Source organism: Talpa occidentalis, unplaced genomic scaffold (genome assembly GCF_014898055.3).
Source record: "Talpa occidentalis isolate TD23 unplaced genomic scaffold, MPIMG_talOcc4v2.1 talOcc4.3, whole genome shotgun sequence".
Classification (NCBI taxonomy): Eukaryota; Metazoa; Chordata; class Mammalia; order Eulipotyphla; family Talpidae; genus Talpa; species Talpa occidentalis.
In genome coordinates this window covers 29425811-29447141 of record NW_023603184.1, presented here as the reverse complement: position 1 = coordinate 29447141, position 21331 = coordinate 29425811, and the positions used below count along the sequence as shown (strand labels likewise).

The 21331-nt window shown below is 34.2% G+C and overlaps 1 protein-coding gene across 4 annotated transcripts in view; it reads right to left on the bottom strand.

The window, feature by feature from the left end:
• FAR1 (fatty acyl-CoA reductase 1) overlaps positions 1 to 21331 on the bottom strand; it is a 58044-nt gene that overhangs the window by 21550 nt on the left and 15163 nt on the right. For 2 of the 4 annotated variants that reach the window (XM_037522695.2, XM_037522697.2), the window contains exons 3-8: positions 16200 to 16395; positions 10974 to 11149; positions 4834 to 5013; positions 2260 to 2437; positions 1065 to 1109; positions 818 to 945 (exon numbers count right to left, since the gene is read on the bottom strand). In XM_037522695.2, coding sequence (XP_037378592.1) covers positions 818 to 945; positions 1065 to 1109; positions 2260 to 2437; positions 4834 to 5013; positions 10974 to 11149; positions 16200 to 16388 — 896 coding nt within the window. In that variant the 5' untranslated portion in view covers positions 16389 to 16395. The remainder of the gene's footprint in view (positions 1 to 817; positions 946 to 1064; positions 1110 to 2259; positions 2438 to 4833; positions 5014 to 10973; positions 11150 to 16199; positions 16396 to 21331) is intronic. The other 2 variants (XM_037522698.2, XM_037522699.2) reach the window with 1 other exon arrangement.

Below are 21331 nucleotides of genomic sequence, written 5' to 3'. Positions count from 1 at the left end.
TCAAAGGATTAATTTTTGTATCTGAATAACTATTTATAATTACCATTTTCCCCTACCCTAACAAATAATTATTTATAAAGACATAGATTTCCTTCTTTTCATATTTTTCTTCCTTGTATTAGGAGGAGTATTTGTTTTAATTTAAGGACAACAGCAACAATCAATCTCAGCTCTTCCTATCACCTTCCCATTTGCAGAGGTTTTAATTAAAAGACATTTTGGGCTTAGTCCCTCTTACTAAAAACAATAAATCACACCCTTTTCTAAGATATAAAATACTCACTTCAAATATAGGACACTATATTAATAAAGGAGAAAATGTCCTTGAGAAGCTTAAAGTTTACTTGTAAATGCTATTATTCCCTTTTAAAAGGAGAATCATGAATTGATTAAAGCTGCTCTATAGCCAAAATATTCAGTTGGGAGAGCATTACACTGAAGACCTTAAGCTGCTCTAGTGTGCCATATTAGATAAATGTAAGCCATTCTCTGTGCATTTCGGCTCTTTATATAGGCTAGTTTATACCAAATTTTAGTTTTGGGGAAAAAAATCATGGGGGTGGGGGCAGGCCTTTTATTTCATTGTTAATTGCTAATGAACTTGTCTATCCTATAGGAAGTACAAGAAAATTATTGCTAATTCTTAATTATTGCTGATGGAACCACTTTATTGCCTGCGATAAACTCTTACAGTTGGAAGCAATAATGCCTATATGTACTGGAATGGGACTATCAGGCTTGAGGGGTTAATTAACATGAGTCACTAGTTCTGTTTTCCCCTCTCAGTTACTATAGATTTAACAAGTGGTGTTGTCACCTCATATACCTATTAACTCCGGAATACCAGGCTGCTGCAAGACTCGTGTTGATAACTACATCTACAGGAACAAGATCTGCAAGGGCACTGTTGGAGGCACGCATTGTTCGAAGAATTCCTTTCCCTGCCTTTGTTGAAATTAAAAACAACACCTTAAGATATATAAAACAGTCCACATACACATATAAAGATGTATAGAAAACAGAAAAATATACAGAATATTAAAAACATCAAAAGGTTTACTTACCGCAATGAAGAGACCACTTGGTCCATTAAAGTTATCAATCCATCCCTAATATCAAAAATTAAAAAGGGAGGCAGCTTAGAAATATTATAAAACTAGAAATTTATTACTTGAAATGTATTACATTACATATATACCTGGTAATTTTCTTCTAAAAACTACAAAATAGATCAGGTTAGGTGAGGATATTTCTCCCCATCCCAAACAGAATCAGCCTTCCTCTGGAAGCATAAATGGCTAAGTAAAAATCATTTTCAAGGAGTTACCAACTCTTTTTCCAGTAACTCTCTGCCAAGAAAAACTGCTTAAAAGGAGTTTATACCTATCAAGTATTTGTGCTACATCAAGCCTATTCAAGTTTGATTTATGTTATTTACTGCTTTGCTGATACAGTATCCTGAGATTAGGGGGAAATAACAATTTCTCTTCAAAATTACAAAGGAAAATAAAATTGTAAAGCAAAAAAAAAAAAAAAAAAAAAAAACCCAAAACAAAAAAAACCATGTTATCACTTACTACCACTATAGAGACCTAGGTTTTTCCTAAATTAATCTAAGTTATGTTTCATCTTATACCAAGAATTCATAAATACCATAGTGCCATTTTTCTACAGCAAATCACAGAAATCTCTTATATCTTTCTTAGCTTGTGATCAATACAGGGCAGAGCCTACCTCTTGGAAGGCCTGCCTCTTCTTGGTAATTAAAAGCAAATGAAATAAAATAAGATCTTGAATATTCTTATCTCTATTCCAATCACCTCTGCAAGGAAAACTAGTCAACAAATAAGTTTAAAAGCCAACAAATGTTGACATGTCAAGAGTCCAATCTACTACTCAACGTAGGAATAATTCCATAGTGAAGATGAGTTTTAAAAAATGGAAGAGATAGTTGCTACAAAAACTGGCTAAGTTGAGGAGACTTGAGCCAGAGAAAACTCATTAGGTGAATGTGCTTACAGACAACGTCCCACCATAGCCTTTGATTTAATTTTCAAATAAGATTTTTAAAATGTTGATCAGCATTTCTACATTACACTGAAATAAAAACATCAATAAAAGTCTTTTTAAGAATAGAAACAGTTTTGCCATGGTAAGTCATGTTCAGTAAATAATGCATGCTCTTAAAAACTTTTCAAATAGGGTTCTGACTAAAAAAATCTTAATCCCAACTACTTAAAAAGAATTCTCAAAACTTACTGGATAAGGTTCTTTCCAACTGGCACCAACAATAGATGGCCTTACAATTGCCACATTTAGCTTAGCTCCTTCTTGTTGTACAACATATTCTGCCAATGCTTTCGTGTATATGTATGTATTAGGTCTGTCTCCTATCAATTTTGGCGTGATATCATTTACTAGGCCATCATCCATCCACCTGGTAAAGAAATTGAATGCAAAAATGTTTTCAGATGTTTTACTATAAAATGAAAAACCACTTAACATTGCACATTCAAATATCTCTTTATCACTGACTCAAATGGTGACAACTTAAAAACAAAAATGGAAGTTACTTTTACTTTCATTAAACATCAACTACAAGTCCACATCTCTTACATTCAATTTCTATATCCAAAAAGGTATGAAAATTGAATGTTCTTTCAAAATAAACCATATGGTAGGTAACAAAAGCTGATCTGAACTGATTTATGATCTTATTATCACTGAGTATAAATATTCACACACTGCATGTATCTGATAAAGGATGCTACTCCAGATCTAGCTAAGGTATTCTATAACCAAATAAATTCCAAAATACACCTGGCTCCATGGGTTTCACATGAGGAATTAGAGATCTCTATATATACCTAACAATGTAACATGTTAATTATATACATTTGCAAGGAACATACATATTAAATTAATATAAAAGGGTAATTAAATAATTAAATAGTAATTAAATATTTAATGTGAAGCACCGAAAATCAAATGCTCACTAATGAGACCAACAAATACTACAGTAAACAATAAAAATAAATTCTATCAATTAGTAACCTATGAAGTCATAAAACTCCTCTAGATTTCTCAGTGTCTCAGAAGAAAAGGTCTACTGTGAAAATGTGTAAAAGAAGGGTCATATGCTAGGTGATATCTATGACATTTCTCAGTCTAAATTTCTTATTCCAACATGTCATGTACTTATTTTTAGACACCTTTCCTTTTTCCTTTATTTTCTATCATGTTATGCATACCTTATACCCAGTAGGCTGCCATACTCTATTAAGGTTGAGGAAACATAAATAAAAAACCTTATTAAGATAAATTTTCCTCTGTATGTGGAAGTACTTGTTGTATATAGATGAAAAAGAATATTAAAAATTGAAGAGAGGATACTACTCAACTTAGGAATAATTCCATAGTGAAGATCAGTTTTAAAAAGTTCAAGAGTTACTACAAAAACTGGCTAAGCTGAGGAGACTTTAGCCAGTAAGCCTAATATCATTGGTGTGAATTTACAGAGTGTATCTATGACTTTTCCTAAAATTATGTTATTCAATTTTTTTTTTTTTGGGGGGGGTAAAGAAAGAAAGGAGATAAAGAATTTGAAGGTTAAAGGTTCTTTCTTGGCTACCTGGATGTTTGGGTACAATGACTACTAATAAAAGAAAAAGTAAAAGGTTTCACTAACTTCTACACTTAACTTTTTAAACACTTCTGCTTACTGATCAGTGAGGAAAATGAGGTAAATAACTGGGATTACCTAAGAAATGAGATCAGAGAACAGAAACCAAGGAATTACCGTAAGAATTTCTCGGTAAGCTCACATATTTATCAATTTTTAAAAACTCTATCTGCTTCATCATAGTGATTAGCAGGTAAGCCTTAAAGAAAAGGACTTAAGTCCTTATCTTAAGAAACACCTTGGAGAAAAAGCTATGGACTTTGTGTAGCACCCTCAGGAAGAATAGAATTTGCCTGAAGAAGCAGGGGACGGTGAGTAAGAAGCTGAAAGTGGACTGCATCTCTGGAAAGAAAGGAAACCTAAAGGGAAAGAGAAGAAAAGGACGAAAATGTGCACAAAATCTTACATGAGTAACAAATATGTGAAGATATGCATATGGAATGTTTTCATAATCAGTTTATATTAAAAAAATGAACACTTTTGGTTTTTGTTCTGGTCCTATTTGTTTCACTTGCATAGGCTAAAGCAAATGAAATCTTGGTCATGGTATAAACACTTTCCACATACTACCTATCCATCAAATACAAATATTTTTCATACAGTAATTGCTCATAGGATCCTGGTCCTTAGAAAAACTATAAACAATAACACTAGGCACATCAATGAAAGGACAGGGACCATGACTCCTCTGATTCCCTAATAATAAAAGAATCCTCTATAGATATACTCCGTTTGGGGAAAACAAAAAGGATAGTCACTTAACAAATTAGAACCTTGCTATCAAATAGGCAGTCATTAGTCTCAATGAGTATCAGGTAAGTCTTAGTCACTAAAATGACTCCCTGAAAAATAGGGGCTCTAATATTGTGAATGAGTTATTCATAAGCCTTCTTCCAACCATCACACCTAGTAAAAAGTGTAAACTCCACACTGACTATCATTTAGATCAATCTATACAATCAAAAGAACATAGTAGATACATAACAATTTGTGGACTAAGAAAGAGATAAATGTATGCGTAAGTGGAGAAAGTATAAAGTGGAAAGAAGTGGAGAGAGAAACTGAAATAGACCAAGAGATACAAATAGATAAAACTTGGATCCAAAGTTTTGGGATCAAAACAAATCTATATAAATTTCAAACAAACATACTCTAAAGAATCAATCAGTTTCTTGGGATCCACAGGTGGTGGATAAACTACTTCATCAATATGCTTTCGATTACAATAGGCATATGCTGTTGATACATGCATGAACACTTCCAGATTCTTCATTTGTTGTGCAAGGAGAATAAGCTGTCTTGTAGCTATCACATTTAACTGAACAGCATCTCTATAAAAGAAAAAGTGACAATGATTAACAGGAAAAGTATGTCATTTACTTACCCTATTAGAAACAATCTTAATTCCAGTAAAGAGAAAGACTATTTTTATTTACAGTAAAATCCCAAACAGGTTGTGTACATTTTGTTTCCATATAAAGTAGATCCAGTCTATCTTTAAAACTTAAAAGAAGTTTCTGATTATTAAATAAACTCATCAGAATTAAAAAATGAAAGTAAAATTTAAAACTTTTATTAATCCAGAAAATAAACAGATTTCAAAGACATAAAATTTGAAGTCATTTTAGATGACTTCTGCATCTTTTGCATAATAATTTTTTAGCATACTGCTTTATGATACAGATATACCACAGGAGAAGAAATCAGAATAGCGAAATAATCTTAAAATTATTTTAAGGCTGAATCACCAATAAGGATAAAAGAGTAGAAGAAAACTCAGAAATAATAAATCACATTAAAATATAATCCAATCAGAATGCTTATTTCCCTCTTCATAGTAATTAATTCAAACATCTATTTAAGACTACCTTATAAAGTTCAAAGGGTATTATAATAAAACTGGTACCAGAAATATATGCAAGACTCAAAATGATCTCTATATTCCTGTAACATTGTAATTTATAGTAAGAAATACACACACACACACACACACACACACACACACACACGGTCTTCATTTAGGGTTCCTGGCTTATAGTTTCCAAAACCCTGAGAATTTCCCAAGTATACAGAGTGATGATAACGGAGTCTTTTGTTATGCTGATGACATGACATTTGGCAAACACCTAAGAATAGGAGCTGGTAGACTGGAGACAGAATCCTGTGATAAGAGAGACTGAAAGAGGGGAAAAAGGACCCAGAAGTTGATTCAACTGCCACTGGACAATCAATCATGCCTGTGTAAAGAAGCCTCCATTAAAACCTTAATGAGGGTTCAGAAAGCTTCTGAGTAAGCAAACACATGAAGACTTGGGAAGATCGGCACTCTGAGAAGGACTGGCATCTTCTCATCCTTTCTTCCATCTGGCTGTTCGTGAGTCATATCCTTTTTTATAATAAGCTATTATAATAAACCAGTGATCAAGTAAGTAAATGTATCCCTCATTCCGTAAACTGCTCTAAAAAATCAATCAATTCCAAGGAGAGGTCGTGAGAATCTCTGGTATACAGCCAGTTAATCATAAGTATAGAGCACAACATGGACTTAATACTGGCATGTGATTTGGGGGTTAAAGAGGGCAGTCATCAGGACTGAATCCTTCACCTGTGGCACCTGATGCTCTCTCCAGCAGACAGCATCAAAATTAAGCTGCAATCTAGGAAACCCAGCTGGTTGGTACTGGGTTTGGAGAACTGCTTGGTGGTATGGGGAAACTCCCCACCTCAACATCAAAATTTGGTGATCAGCCAAAAGAATTCCATTTGAAATTTATTCAAAAAAACAATTTCACAAATGCAAAAGTTCATATACAGAAAAATTATCAATGAAAGATCATCTAGCGGGCCTCCCCTGGCGATGCAGAGGCAGTTGAGCGCTGTGCTGTGAAGCTTTCCGCAGCCTCTGCAGTGCGGGTTCGATCCTGGCCGGCCAGCGAGGGACCCACATGGCGCGGCAGACCTCTCCTGTCACTCCCTCAGCAGTGTATTTCGCCAGTCTGCCTGTTCTGTTCCCCGCTCTGTCTCTGGTGAATCCTCTCACCCTCCAGCGCATCTGGGCTGTACTCCAGTTCTTGTATAAATAAATAAATCTTCAAAAAAAAAAAAAATCATCTAGCAATAGCAAACATGAGAAGGGCCCAAATATACATTATGAATAGAATGGATTAATAAAATAGGTATTTTACCACAATGAAAGAATTAATAGAATGGGAAATTTGTATTAATTTTTTTCAAATATATACATTATGAAGATTCTAAAATAAGACCTGGGTTCAAATCCTAACTTGGCCTACCTATCAGCTAGGATGAGTGACCTTGTAAAGTCACTCAAGCATTCAGGTCTCAGTTTCCTCACCTGTAAGTAGGAATACTAATAAATAATACAGTCTCTCTACTAGAATTAGTATAAAATCAAATTAAGTAAAATACAGCTTGTAAGTATTTAGCATTATTCCTAACATAAACCTGAAAACAGGCATTCAATAAATATTAAGGTAATAAGATGGTAGGTAGTTTTTGCTTTCTATTAATTTTATTCAATAGCTTGTTGCATGAAGGGAAAAAAGTGGAATTAAGTGTATCAGTAATGTTGCAATAAAATGATAAAAAGTAATACACTGTTGTTCATACTATGAAATGAAATAATCTGAAAGACATTAGGTCAAAATATTGGGAATTACAGAAATGATTTAGGTATTTTTTTTTTTAAATATTTATTTATTTATTTATACAAGGTTGATTGATTGATTGATTGATTGATTTATACAAGTACTGGGTACAGTCAGAAGCGCGGGAGGGTGAGAGAATTCACCAGAGCCAGAGCGGGGAGCAGAGCAGGCAGAAGGACCGAGATACACTGCTGAGGGGAGCAGCGGGCGGCAGGAGAGGTCTGCGCGCCATGCGGGACCCTCCCCCAGTGTCCAGGGAGCAGCCGGGGATCGAACCGGTGCTGCAGAGGTAGCGGGCAGCTTCGCAACCCAGCGCTCAACCGCTGCGCCACCAGGGAGGCCCGATTTAGGTATTAATCTAGTTTACCTATTGAAATTAACTCAGAGGAAAACTTGTTTCTAATCTTAATTTCTCAAACAGAAAGAAATTAAATTCCCTAAATATGCTATACTAATTGAGTATTACATAAATTATGGTGTATCAACATGATGGAGTATCTTCACATTACAAAAATTATTAAAGTACAATTAGGGTCAAAAGGAAATTTTTTTAGAAATAGTTTTGAGGGCCTCCCTGGTGACACAAGGTGTTAAGATGCAACCTATGAAGCTGTCCGCAGCCTCTGCAGCACAAGTTCGATCCCTGGCTGGCCAGGGAGCTACCCGCATGGCATAGCAGAGCTCTCCTGTCTCACCCACTGCAGTGTATTTCAGTGTATTTCACTGTGTATTTCAGTGTATTTCAGTCAGTCTGCCTGTTCTGTTCTCTGCTCTGTCTTTGGTGAATCCTCTCAGCCCTGCATCTCTGGCCTGTACCCCTAGCTCTTATATGCATAAATAAATAAATCTTTTTTTTTTTAAAAAAGAAAGAAACAGTTTTGAGAACTTTCCAAAATTCTCACATTCTCAGTATTTAAGAAGAAAGAAATCCAATTGTTCTTCTAAAAGGCAGGGATATGTTACAGATAGCATCTGGTCTACTTGACTGTAAAGCAGTGCTTTGATGTCTATGACACTGCAAAACAAAAGGGATGGGAGGGTACTGTTTTGGAAAAGGTATACACAGACTATTCTGTTACAGGCTCCTGAGGACTGAACAACACATTCTGGGTCACCAAGAACAAGAAATAATTCAGAAGAAAAAAATTTCTGTGCCTTATTTTTTTTTTTTTTTCAATTAACAATACCTGAGAGTCTATGAAAACATTAGAAGAAAATACTGTTCAATGAAATAATTGGCTGGGGTCTTATAATCATGAGTGTACCTTTTTTCCCTCTTTATCTCAACTAAGGGGCAAAAATCTGTCCAAACAGAACTCCAACAAATAAGACATTTCACAGAGAGGTCACTGTCCTCTAGATTGTTAAGGCAATGTGCTATTTTCTTTTCCATTTGCAAAACAAAGAGAGTTGGGTACAGAGTAATGTTTTGGGTGAAGTACACAAAGGATATTCTGTTACAGGTTCCTGCGGATGGGGATAGTGTTTTTGGGTCACTGAAAATGAGGAATAACTTCAGAGAGAAAATACTCTTGTGCCTTGCCTGACACAAGTAATATACATGACTTGACAAGGAAAAGAACAATAAATTTTCTTATTCATCTTTCTACCCATCCACTATGATACCTCCAGCAAAGAAGCAAGAATAATAATGAATAGATTTCCCTTTCATTAATGGTAGCCTTGCTCACCCTGAGGGGAACAGAAAGAGAAGGTTCCCAGAAAGTATAGTACTTGGGTTCTCCTCCTCTTCTCCTCATAAAGGTTACTTTGATGAGTTTCATCCTAATTAATGTTGCCTGTCTGCAAATTAATTTCCGCCTTAAAAACATTAATTTCCCCTTTAATCCAATGATGACTATACCACAATTATCCAATATCTACATACATATTTTTCTTGAAAAGTTTCATAAGTCTGTGTGAATTTTTTTCTTTCAGATATAAAAAAACTAACGACAATGCTGGGGCTACAGGGAGAGGACTAACACTATTTCCAGTAGGGGGAAATATGTTTGACTGATGATTGCATACTAAAAACCTATCTGCAATTACACTATCCAAAGATAATAACTGTCAAATATCAAAAGGTATATATGTAAACACAAAATACACATATTTTAATGAAAACTAGATTATACTATAGTTTCTAATAAGATTCTCTTGTCACTTTTGAATCAAGAACACATAATGGCCACACAGAATTAAAAAGTAAATAAATTATCATCATCAAATAATGAACAACACTGCCCTTTCCATTACACAGAACTGCCTCTTCTTCATCAAGTATAAAATGGACTTGCCTCTATTACAGTGGGCAATGTCAGCATGGAATAAAACAATGAAGGTGAAAACTGAAAATGATAAAGCACTATTACCGAAATAATAGTGTCTTCATCTGCAATAAAGGCAAAACATACTGTAATGCTTTGATGCTGACTGTCCCATATTTAATGTCATAAGGTTTATACTTCTACATTGAAGACAATATGGGGGATAATCTCTAAACCCTTTATTATCAGTATTTAACTTGAAAACATTTTAAAAAGAAACTTTTCCTGGGCCTCCCTGGTGGCCCAAGGGGTTAAACATCAGCACTATGAAGCGATCGAAAGCAATTCGCAGTTACTGCAGCACAAGTTCGATGCCCTGCCAGGGAGGTGACCTGCATGGCGCAGTAGACCTTTCCTAAAATACACTGCTCCCCTCAGCAGTGTATTTTAGTGGATCTGCCTGTTCTTCTCCCGGCTTTGTCTCTGGTGAATCCTCTCACCTCCCACACCTCTGGCCTACATCCCAGCTCTTATATGCATAAATAAATAAATCTTTAAAAAAAAGACAAGACACTTTTCCAGTAATCGTGAAACCTGAACATGCCCACACCATCTTAACTAGTATAAGACCATACAATTAGATTAACATTGTAAAGCTGTATTTTGAACATGCCTTGGAAAAAAATGTTTTGAATTAAGCACCATTATTTGAAATGCATAATTACTAGATTTTTGTCTCGGTGTAAGTTTTTAAATGTTATTTTTTCTTGAAAATGATCTTGAAGGAAATTCAAATTATTTTTCAAACTGAATTAATGTTATATGTACCTTGTCCCTAACATTGCTACCAAAGTTTTAAAAACAAAGTATGGCTTAAATTGGTAAGCCAGTTTTGCTTTACTCTGCAAAAATGTGAGCATAATTAAAAAAAAATTTTAGATGGATATATGTGTACACTAGAAAAGTAAAGCTACAGTAAAGGCTTCTGAGAGCATAAAGGAAAGAGGAAAACAAACACAATACATTTTTAAGATTAATACCCCCACTCAAGGTAAACTTTCTTCTTTTTTTCCTTCTTCTCTTCTCTCCAGATTTCTCAATATTTGCCTCCTCCCTGTCCCATATTTAAATTGATGGAACTTCTTCGTGTACGTTAACAAACACACAATATTCAGTGTTTTTAAACTTACAAGAGGAAGAAAATTCTGAAGGACCCTTAAGGAGACTAAAAGCTATACTTAACACAGCATGAACAGTTTCAAATCATTTTCAAAACAACTTTACTAAGACACAATTACTCTTAGCCCTTTTAATTAGGTTCTGAAGTTCAAATATATAAACGCCTTTACTTACCTTAAATTTTCATTAAACCTTACTGTAGCTGCACAGTGGAAAATAATATTGGTAGAATCTATGATGACTTCTTTATCTTCTTCACTAAGAGCCAGTTTAGGTTGGGTGAGTTCACTGTTGATTGCTATAATTTTCTGCCTAAAATCTGGATTTTCATCTCTCAATCTGTCAAAGAGCTATCAGATAGGAAAAATTATTTTAGGGCACTATTTTTTAACTTTCTAAAACTTATTATAACCTTTTTTCCCGATGAAAGCTCACTATTTTTAAAACTTTATCTACGCAAATTCTAAGGTTGCTATTCTTAGTTGCTATTCTTTCCATACAGAAAACACTCTATTAGGCCCACCTTACTATCCCCATTTTATGGATAAGGAATCTGAGACACAGAGAGGTGAAGTAACTTATCAAGGACAAAGAACTGGTAGTGTGCAGAGTTTAAATTTGAACTGTCCATGCATGTACGGATTAGAATATATTAACCCTCAAAATAGACTTACACAGTACAGACATCAGAACAATGTTAAAAACGATCTTTCAGATTTCTAAAATCCAGATCTTAATTTATCACTTCATTTTATTTTGGTTTATTTCCTCGACTTAAGTAAAATACCATGATTCACATTCTACCCAAAGTCTTTAAAAAAAATTTTAAGGGGAGGAAAAAGTAAATATATTAAAGGAAAAACACTGGTATGCAAAGATGCAGATTAGAAACTGGAAAAACTGAGAAATATCATATAGAAATATATATAAAAATTCAATATTTCTTAAGCAAACTCAAAAAATTTTAAAAATCTGATCACAAGATTACGATAATGTAAAGACACATTAAACTATGAGTCAAATTTAGGTTTTCTTTCTCACATTTATAGAGGAATATTGATGATACTTCCACATCACTGCTCTATTAAACTTTGACTCTCCAATTTATATGAAGCCTGTATTTGCGGTTAAAGCAGGGACTGAATCTAGGAAGAAAGACTATAACACTTATACAGGGTTCATGTTCATCTTCCTGGATGACTTTCAGTATACAAGTTTTCTATTGTTTACTATTGACTTCAATACTAATGTGTCCTTATATTAATGAAATATTTACTAAACATTTCAAATGAGCCAAGCATCTGAGAGATACTGAAAAAACAAAGAAAAATGAAATTTGCTTCAATCTACTTTAGAGTCTAATAGGAAAATCTAGATAGGAAAATTAAAATAGTTTTATCTTGCTGGGCAAGATGGTTGCAGAGTGAAGCCACTGGGCTCACCTCCTTCATATATTCACAACTCAATTGCAGAACAAAGTTTTTCAGAAACTGAAAAATCTCCCCCAAACAAAAGCCTAGAGCCAAATGGCTTTACAAGAGAATTCTATACAACTCTGAGAGAAGAACTTATGCCCATCTTGCTCAAATTGTTTCTAAAAATCCAAGAAAAGGGACTGCTTCCTAATACATTCTGCAATGCCAGCATTAACTTAACAATGAAACCAGATAGACAGCACAAGGAAAGAAAATTATATAGACCAAAATCCTTAGAAGACGGATGCAAAATCTATAAGGCAATCGAATTCAACAATATATAATAAAGATTATACATACATTATAATCAAGTGGGATTTATCCCAGGAATGCAAACATAGTTTAATATACAAAAATAAAGCAACAATACACTGTATCAATAAGTAAAGATAAAAAATGTAAGCTCTCAATAGTAGCAGAGAAAGCATTTGATAAGATTCAGCACCCGCTTATGATTAAAAACTTTAGACAAGATGGGAATAAAAGCAACTTATCTTAATATAGTAAAAATCAAATATCGCAACCAATAGCCAATATAATACTTAATGGTGAAAAAACTGCAAGTTTCCCCTTTAAGATCGGAACAAGAGAAGGATGCCTACTGTCTACTTCTGTTTAATTTAGTATTAGTGGTTTTGGTTAGAACAACCAGACAACTGGAAATAAAGGGAATCTAAGTTGGAAAAGAAGAAGTGAAACGATCACTGTTTGCAGATATGATATATAGGAAATCCAAAGATGCCTCCAAAAAGTTATTAGAAACAAGCAAACAAAAGGGAATACAGTAAAGTAGCAGGTTACAAAATTAACATACAAAAATTTTTATAGACAAACAATGACCAAGGAGAAAAAGAAATTAAGAAAATAATTCCATTTACAGTGGCTTCAGAAAGAATCAAATACCTCATAATTAACCTAACCAAGGAGAGTTATACCACAAGACCTACAAAACATTATTAAAAATTTAGATAGTGCAATTAGGATATGGAAAGACATTCCATGCTCATGGATGGGGAGAAACAGTATAATCAAAATGATTATCCTACTTAAAGTGATATACAAATTAAATAAAATCGCCATTAAAATATTAACAATATTCATCAAAGAAATTGAACAAAAAATATCAAAATTTATATGGAACCATCAAAGGCCTCAAAAGGCAAAAGCAACCACTAAGGAAAAAAAGGAGAGAAGTGGCAGCATCGCACACATGACTTTCAACCAGCAACAGTACCAAAACCAATATGTTATTAGCATTAAAAGAAAAAAAATGCATGGAACGGAACTGAAAACCCAGAAATAAATCCACTTATATGTCAATATTTAATTTATGTTAAAGCACCCATGAACATACAACTTGGAATGGAGAGCCTCTTTAATAAATGGGGCTGGAAAACTGGAAGGCAACAAGAAAAAGAATGGTGTAGAGTTTCTGTCTAATTCTATGCACAAAAATACCAAATGAATTAAAGATTTAGATATGAGATCTATAACAATAAAATATATAGAAGAAAACATTGGCCATATGTTTCATAACATCACTAATAAAGATGTTTCCAGAGACTCAACTCCCATGGCAAGGAAAATGAAAGCAATTTGAAACTGGGATTATTTCAATTTAAAAAAGTTTTACACAGTTAAAGAAAATATAAGCAGATGAAAAAGATATTCTACTGAATGACAGAAAAAGATATTCTATGTTATATAACTGACAAAGCAGTTAATAGCCAAGATAAATAAAAAACTTATAAAATTCAGCAATAAAAGAAAAAAATTCGGGCCTCTCCGGTGGCGCAGGGGTTGAGCGCTGGGTTGTGAAGCTACCCTCAGCCTCTGTGGCGCCAGTTCGATCCCCGGCTGCTCCCGGCCAGGCCACCGGAGGAGGGTCCCACATGGCGCGCAGACCTCTCCTGCCTCCCGCTGCTCCCCTCAGCAGTGTACTTTGGTCCTTCTGCCTGCTCTGCTCCCCGCTCTGGCTCAGGTGAATTCTCTCACCCTCCCGCGCTTCTGACTGTACCCAGTGCTTGTATAAATAAATAAATAAAATCTTTAAAAAATAATAATAAAATAAAATGGTTAATTTAAAAAAAAAAAGGAAAGAAAAAAATTCTCAAAGGGCAGCAGATCTAAACAGACAATTCACTAAAAAGGACATCTAGAAGGTCAATAGACACAAGGGAAAAATGTTCATCACTGCCTCCAGTAAGAGACTTGCAGGTTAAAATCATGATGAGATCATTCCACACCCATGAGTAGAGTATATATTAAAGTGACCCCCAACAGGTGGTGGAGAGGATATGAAGAAAGAGGAACTATATTACATTGCTGGTAAGAATATAAACTGATGCAGTCATTTTGGATTTACCTTATAAAACTAAAACTGGAAATACTATATGACCCAATAATCCCACTCTTGGGCATCTATCCAAAGAAAGTGAAACCATCCACTCAAAAAAATTATATGCTCTACAATGTTTACTGCAGCACTATTTATGATAGCCAGGACATGAAAGAACTCTAAGATCCTACTGACACAGAATTGGGTCAAGAAGTTGTGTATACCATACACCGGAATACTATTCAACCATAAGGAAAGACAAAATGCTGCCATTTACAACAAAATGAAAGGAGTTAAGCAGGAATTATGTGTAGTAAAGCATGTCAGAATGACAAAGAAATACTGGATATTTACATGGTAGATAATTTTACAAAGGAAAAGTTATAAAAACTAGCAGACATTAGTAAACAAAGAGATCTGAGGTTAAGAGGGAGAAGTGTTTGGAGAAAAGACTGAAGGGGATATAAGGAATGGAAGTGGGAGGCGGAAATAATACTTTATGTTAAAAATAAATAAATTATACTGTTATAAGTAATAAAAAAGGACAATATTATAGTGTTATAAGACTGCACAGGAAAAACAACAAAGATAGTTTAGGAAGGAAAAGAGATTATAAAGTAGAAGAAAGTATTCCTGGCAGAGAAATTAATACATACAATCACCTAAAAATGAGGGAGCATTAATATAGTTGGGAAATTAAAAATAATTTAGATAGACTTGGCTAATAACTGAATACACGAGGGGTAGAGAGTGTAAACTCCATGAGGACAGTGACTGTATCTAGGCTGCTTGGCACACAGTGCTATAATCTGTAATTAAGGATATCTCTTCACACTTTCAGCAATTCTTTGACAACACAGAATGACTCAAAAGGCTCCTGGTTTTGTCTTTGTTTCTAAAACAAAAGTCACAGTTCCTCTAGAAGGTTGAAACTTACCAGATATCAAATAACTATAAATGACTTGTTATTACACTAAACTTACTTGTTACTACACTAAATCTACACTATACTAAATCATTATGTTGAGAATTCAAAAGCTCTGACTGTGAAATAATTTTACTCCAGTTCATTTCCATTTTTTTTGTTAGCAACATTTTTCAAAAGGTACAAAATGAGTACATATTCTTGTATTCTATATGACCTATCTGTCATCATGTTTATTTACCAAGTGGGAATACCTGAATTTGCTATCCCTTCTAATATTGTCATGGGAAGTAATCAATGCTTATGAATTTTAAAGTGTTATCAAAGCATAATGTCTCACAGCAGAGTAGGCAGTTAGAAATTAGTGGTAAGATGATTTAAAATATCTCGTAATTACAAGTAACCTGCCTCAAATACTCTAAAATCACATTAAATATCTATCACAAGGTAATTTAGAATGTGTTGTATGAGTTTTTCCCCATAGAGAAAAGCTTTTCTCTCTTACCAATCAGAAGTCATATTCAATTTATTGTCAATCTGTAGATTTTTCTTTTTACAAATTATTTGCAAGAGTGAAAAAATATACTAAGCTATTGATGACTGCAGTGATTACACATACAAACACATTTTCTCTCCTCCAAATGATCATTTTCCACACTTACCTTGCTACTTAGGACTTCTTCTACTCGTTCTTGGGGTGTCTGTCCAGCTTTCTGCCTCACCAAAACATACACTGAATTCACCTTAGGACAAGACCGTAGCAACTTTTCCAGAAGTACCTTCCCTAGGAAACCAGTTGCTCCAGTGAGGAGGACATTCTTGCCTTCATAGTATTCTGGGATTGAAACCATTCTGATCCTAAGAAAATATGGCAAATAAGCATCAGTTCAAAGATCTTCTGTGTATTTTTATGTAATAAAAATCTCAGTATTCAAATAATTACTTTAAAGGACAGGAAAAATCAAAGTTCAGTGTTAACAAAAGGGTTTTAACATCTGGTTCACTGTACTAAGAAGGAAAGAACAATGAACTGCAACAATGATTTCTAATTCCTATATTTCCCCCTTGGACTGCCTCAGACAAGTCACTCACCTTCTCTGGGTCTGAGTTTCTTTAATACAGTTTGTACTAAATGATCTCTGAAAACCCTTCCAGCAATAAGAACCCAAATCTTCATTTAAAACTCCGTGAAACCCTAAACATGAATGGATTGTGTTTCTGCATCTCCAAAGGAATTTATGACACCAAGTAGAGGTCACTAGTAAGACTCAATTGCCTACCTGTTTAACATGGCTAGGTATCATATTGACTTAGGTAACACCAAGTCCTTTCTCCTAAAGGTCTACAGTGACAACATATCCAAAAGGTGCTTAAATATCCCTTTTAAAAAGATACCAGTAAGAAATACATGGGCTGACATCCTTCCAAATTTCACAGAAAACAGCAGGAAAACTAGTGTACTAAGACATTAAACAAAAGAACCAGGATGAGTGGAAAAAAACAAGATGCAGAAGGATTCATGCAGTATATCACTATTCAAAGCTCAAACACATTCAAAACAATACTCTTTATTGTTTAGAAACACACACATAATATTAATGGATGCATGAGAGGAAATGCAATACATTCTGAAAAGAGAATAAGGAGCTTCAATTGTATTTTTTAAGTAGGGGAAGCAGATACATGTATTCTAAGTCCAAATTTTTCATGATTACACAAAATAAATTCGTAATAGTTTAAAAGTAACAGTCTCATTAACAAGGTAAGAAAGAGAAGAAAGGAAAGGATTTCTAGAAGAAACAAATGAGAGTAAACTGACAGAGGAACCATAGTGGAAGGAATAACAACTCAAGCAAAACAAGCACAGGAAAGGATTATAAGGAGGCAAGAGCTGTCCCAACACCCTAAACAGAAAAAAGCCAAGCTCAAGGTCAAGAAGCAGGATTAAAGCATAGGGAAATCAAGGCAATTAAAAGATTGCTCACACAACAGCAGAGCCACTCATGACAGTCTTACTTCCTGTATAAACTTTGGTTCCCAGGCATAGTATCCAGATCTGCTCGAGAAGAGCATCCAGCATGGGTGCTAGGGACAAAAGAGAAGGTGCCTGAGCCTGAGGTTGCTCCAAATATCCAAAAATGGAGGTATGGGGTAGGGAGAGAAGAAATAAAACAACTAAAAGAAAAATGTATTCATAATACTTGAGGTCCATAATAAACATTAGGTCCCCAATCTATCTGGTTGCTTCTGGCTCTTAAATTCATGTAGAATTTTCAATCAGTAATCCCATTTGGAGAAAAGTTTTGTGTGTGTTTTTTTAAATGAGCCTCAAAAAACTGAGAGGAAGTCACTATCAGCTACCCAAACCAACCCTCTTTATTCCTTCATAATTATGAACAGATAACCAAGGATCACCAGATATGTAAGAAACACCAAAAAATTTTAAAAGGACCAAAATGAAAAGCAATAAAACAAACCACAAGGGAAGCTAATGAAAAATATAGAAAGAATTTAAACTCCAATAAATATTTTCCAAGCCATTCACAAGACTATTTATGCCCATAGAGTAGCTATATGAAAAAGGAACAAAGAATTAGTAAATTTTTGGAAATCAGAAACTTCTATGCACATAGAAAATCCAATGAACACATAAATAATAACTTACCAGTAAATTTAAGAAAATCAGTAGATAAAAGGTTTATATGGGGAAAATAAATGTATTTTCTCTCTCTCTCATACACACACACACACACAAAACACAGAAAATGAAGTAAAATAACACTATACCATTTAAATACCATCAAAAACAAAAAAGTTATGGAAAAATAGCCATTATTGAGGATGTCAAGAAACTGGAACCTATACACATTGTTGGTAGGAATATAAAATGGTTCAGCTGCTATAGGAAAATCAGTGGGCATTCAAAAAGTTAAAACTCAGAATTTATCATATGACCCTGCAATTCCTAGAAATACATCCAAAAGAACTGCAAAGGCAAAGGTAAGTACAAAAACAAGTACTATAGCACACTATTTAATCAATATAAACTACACCCCTCAACATAATTGTATTCTCTTAATAAAAGCCCTTGTATTAATAGAAGATACCATGTTATCTCATTAGTTTTAGAAACTTAAAGCAAATGATTACAAACAAGAGCTTTTCTCAATTTCAACTTACTTTAAACCAATTTGTCTTGAGAAATTGGGATATTACAATAGCCAGAAAACTACAAAATCTACCATTTGAAAAAAAAAGGCAGGTCACTCAAATAAGAATCCCTTTGCCTGTATTAGAAAGAGTTGAAAACAACTAAAATTCATTAAAATCTTTAGTTATCAGGTCAACTAGTTTCAGACACTTGCCAAGTTCACATACAAATGTGAACAAGTATATGGAAAGCAGGGTTGGTGGGACAAAGAAATGAGAGGCAATTTCATGGACCAGGAGCAAAGTCTTATAAAAGACTCACCAGTGATAAGAAATGCATATAGAAAAGACAAGAAAACAAGAAAATTATCCAATGTGAACAAATTACACCTCTCACACTTTCAGGTATAATTTCCCACAAGAATCTTTAATATTTCTTACCTAAGTTCACTCAGCACACATAGACAGGTACAGCCAAATGTGAACTAATATCCTTAAATTACAGTTTCCATTTATAGAGGGCCTGAAAGTTTCTACCTGTCCTTCAGTGACACTAAGACATCAACTCAAGAATAATTACTAAGTGCATAGCACTAGAAGAGAAACTTAGAGAAAGTAAAGAGGTTAGAATAGTTTGAAGGGCTTTTCTAATTCTAAAGTTGTATGATTCATTACAGGAGGAAATGAACATCATTCTTCACTACAGGTCTTCTTGGCATATAATAAGCAAGAATCTCCTAGATAGAAAATTTTAACATATGAAACAACGCAAATTTTCACTGAAGAATCCTTATAATTCCACATCATTCCACAACAAAACCTGATGGGTAAAATTAGCAACATGGTATAGAAATGTGACAGTTAGCTGGTTCAGAAGAGTCTTAAACAGTTAAAATTCAAAGGCAATTAATTGACTTCAGTAGGATTTCTCTGAGGGCCATTTCCATAGGTCACCAAGAAAGAGGGAAAGACTACAGGAGACCATTTTCAAACTTAGAACTTGACTCACAAGACCATGTAGGTGGATTTAATTACTGCCACTATCAATCTGAATTTAAAAAGACATCATTTTCAGGTTAAGAAATAAGCATTTATCAAACAGGATGACCTGATGTCACAATGTAATGGGAAAACTCTGGGCTCTGAGTCTAGAAGGACTCACCTAGGAGGTACGTTAATGTTCCTGTTTTGATTCTGTAGTTTCCTCATTTCTAAAATACAGATGCTATACCATCCCCCCTCACCTCATAGTGTGAGAATTAAGTATAATTATGCACAAAATACTAGGCATATAATTTCCTTACTCATCTTTCTTTTACAGAATTCCATGGCAATGATTTTCGGTATGGCCCTTGGCAGTCTAACATTTCAGTCCAAAAAAAGGGTAATGGTTGTTTTTTCTGAAGCAACCAATTACTTGTGACTATAACTTTTAAACTAGAAAATTACCTTTTTTTTAAACCAAATTAAGACCAGTGATTATCTCTGGACTAGATATTGCTATATTCACATGTACCTACACTCATTTTTTTTTTTAATTTCAGGGAAAAAGTGAATGATTTTAGCACAACTAAGCTTAAATCAAATCTCTGAGGGCTTGAAAAAATAACAGACCTACTTAATTGGTTGAAAACAGTTAACTAGCTGTCAAATACAGGAAATTTCCTAAGATTTCCTAAGACAGGAAATCAGGCTATAGTCTCAGGATAAGTTTATTAGGAGCAATATATCAGAACTACCTTGGGGGTGGGGGATCGCAAACTTGTCGATAATAGTGTAATACAACTGGAACTCACCTAATCCTACTAGCACCACAGAAGTGGGTACAATCACTTTGGAAAATCATTTGGTAATATTTAGTAATGAACACCAAAAGAAAAAATAAGAAGATATAAAGAAGTATTACACTGCAACATGCTGAAAGTGAAAAAACTCAATATCCATCAACAGTAAAATGAATAATCACATATTCTGACAGAATAAGGTATTTCATCTACCTTTTCATTGGGAGTCACAGATTGGACTCCCAATCATGGGTAATTCTGCACTTAACATAATCATGTCCAAGGCTGTTTTGTCTTATTGGCCTAAACCTTTTGGCCGGAGGACCACTTCGCAAGAGTTGAGGGAAATTCAGTTAGCAGAGAGAATGGTGAGCTAAATGATTTTCTAAAAATTAGACATTAGATTGCATGACTGAAAATGCAGTGGAAAAAAAAGAACTTCCAATATCCTTAAAAGGGGGAAATTCATTCCAAAATATTCTAAACCAAGCGTTGGCAAAGGTTTCTGTAAAGGATCAAGTAGTTAATATTTTCAACATTGTGAACCATATAATATCCATTGCCTATTTTCACAACTACTAAAGGTACTGTGCATAATATTGTAAAATGAACAGTAAATTTTTGTTTGATACAGTATCTTTAAAAACAAACCAACAAATGAATGCAAGACTCCAAAAACAGACATGCCAGCGTATAAATGCAAAGAAAGACATTTCCAATAGCTGTAAGGTGGATTAAAAACAAAAATCTGTATTTTTAAGAGGAAAGCCCATTAAGATGTTCAGGGGTAAAATTTGGGCAATATTATTTTGGAAAAAAGGCAACAAGTGAAGAAAACAAATATAATCCTGTCAGACTCA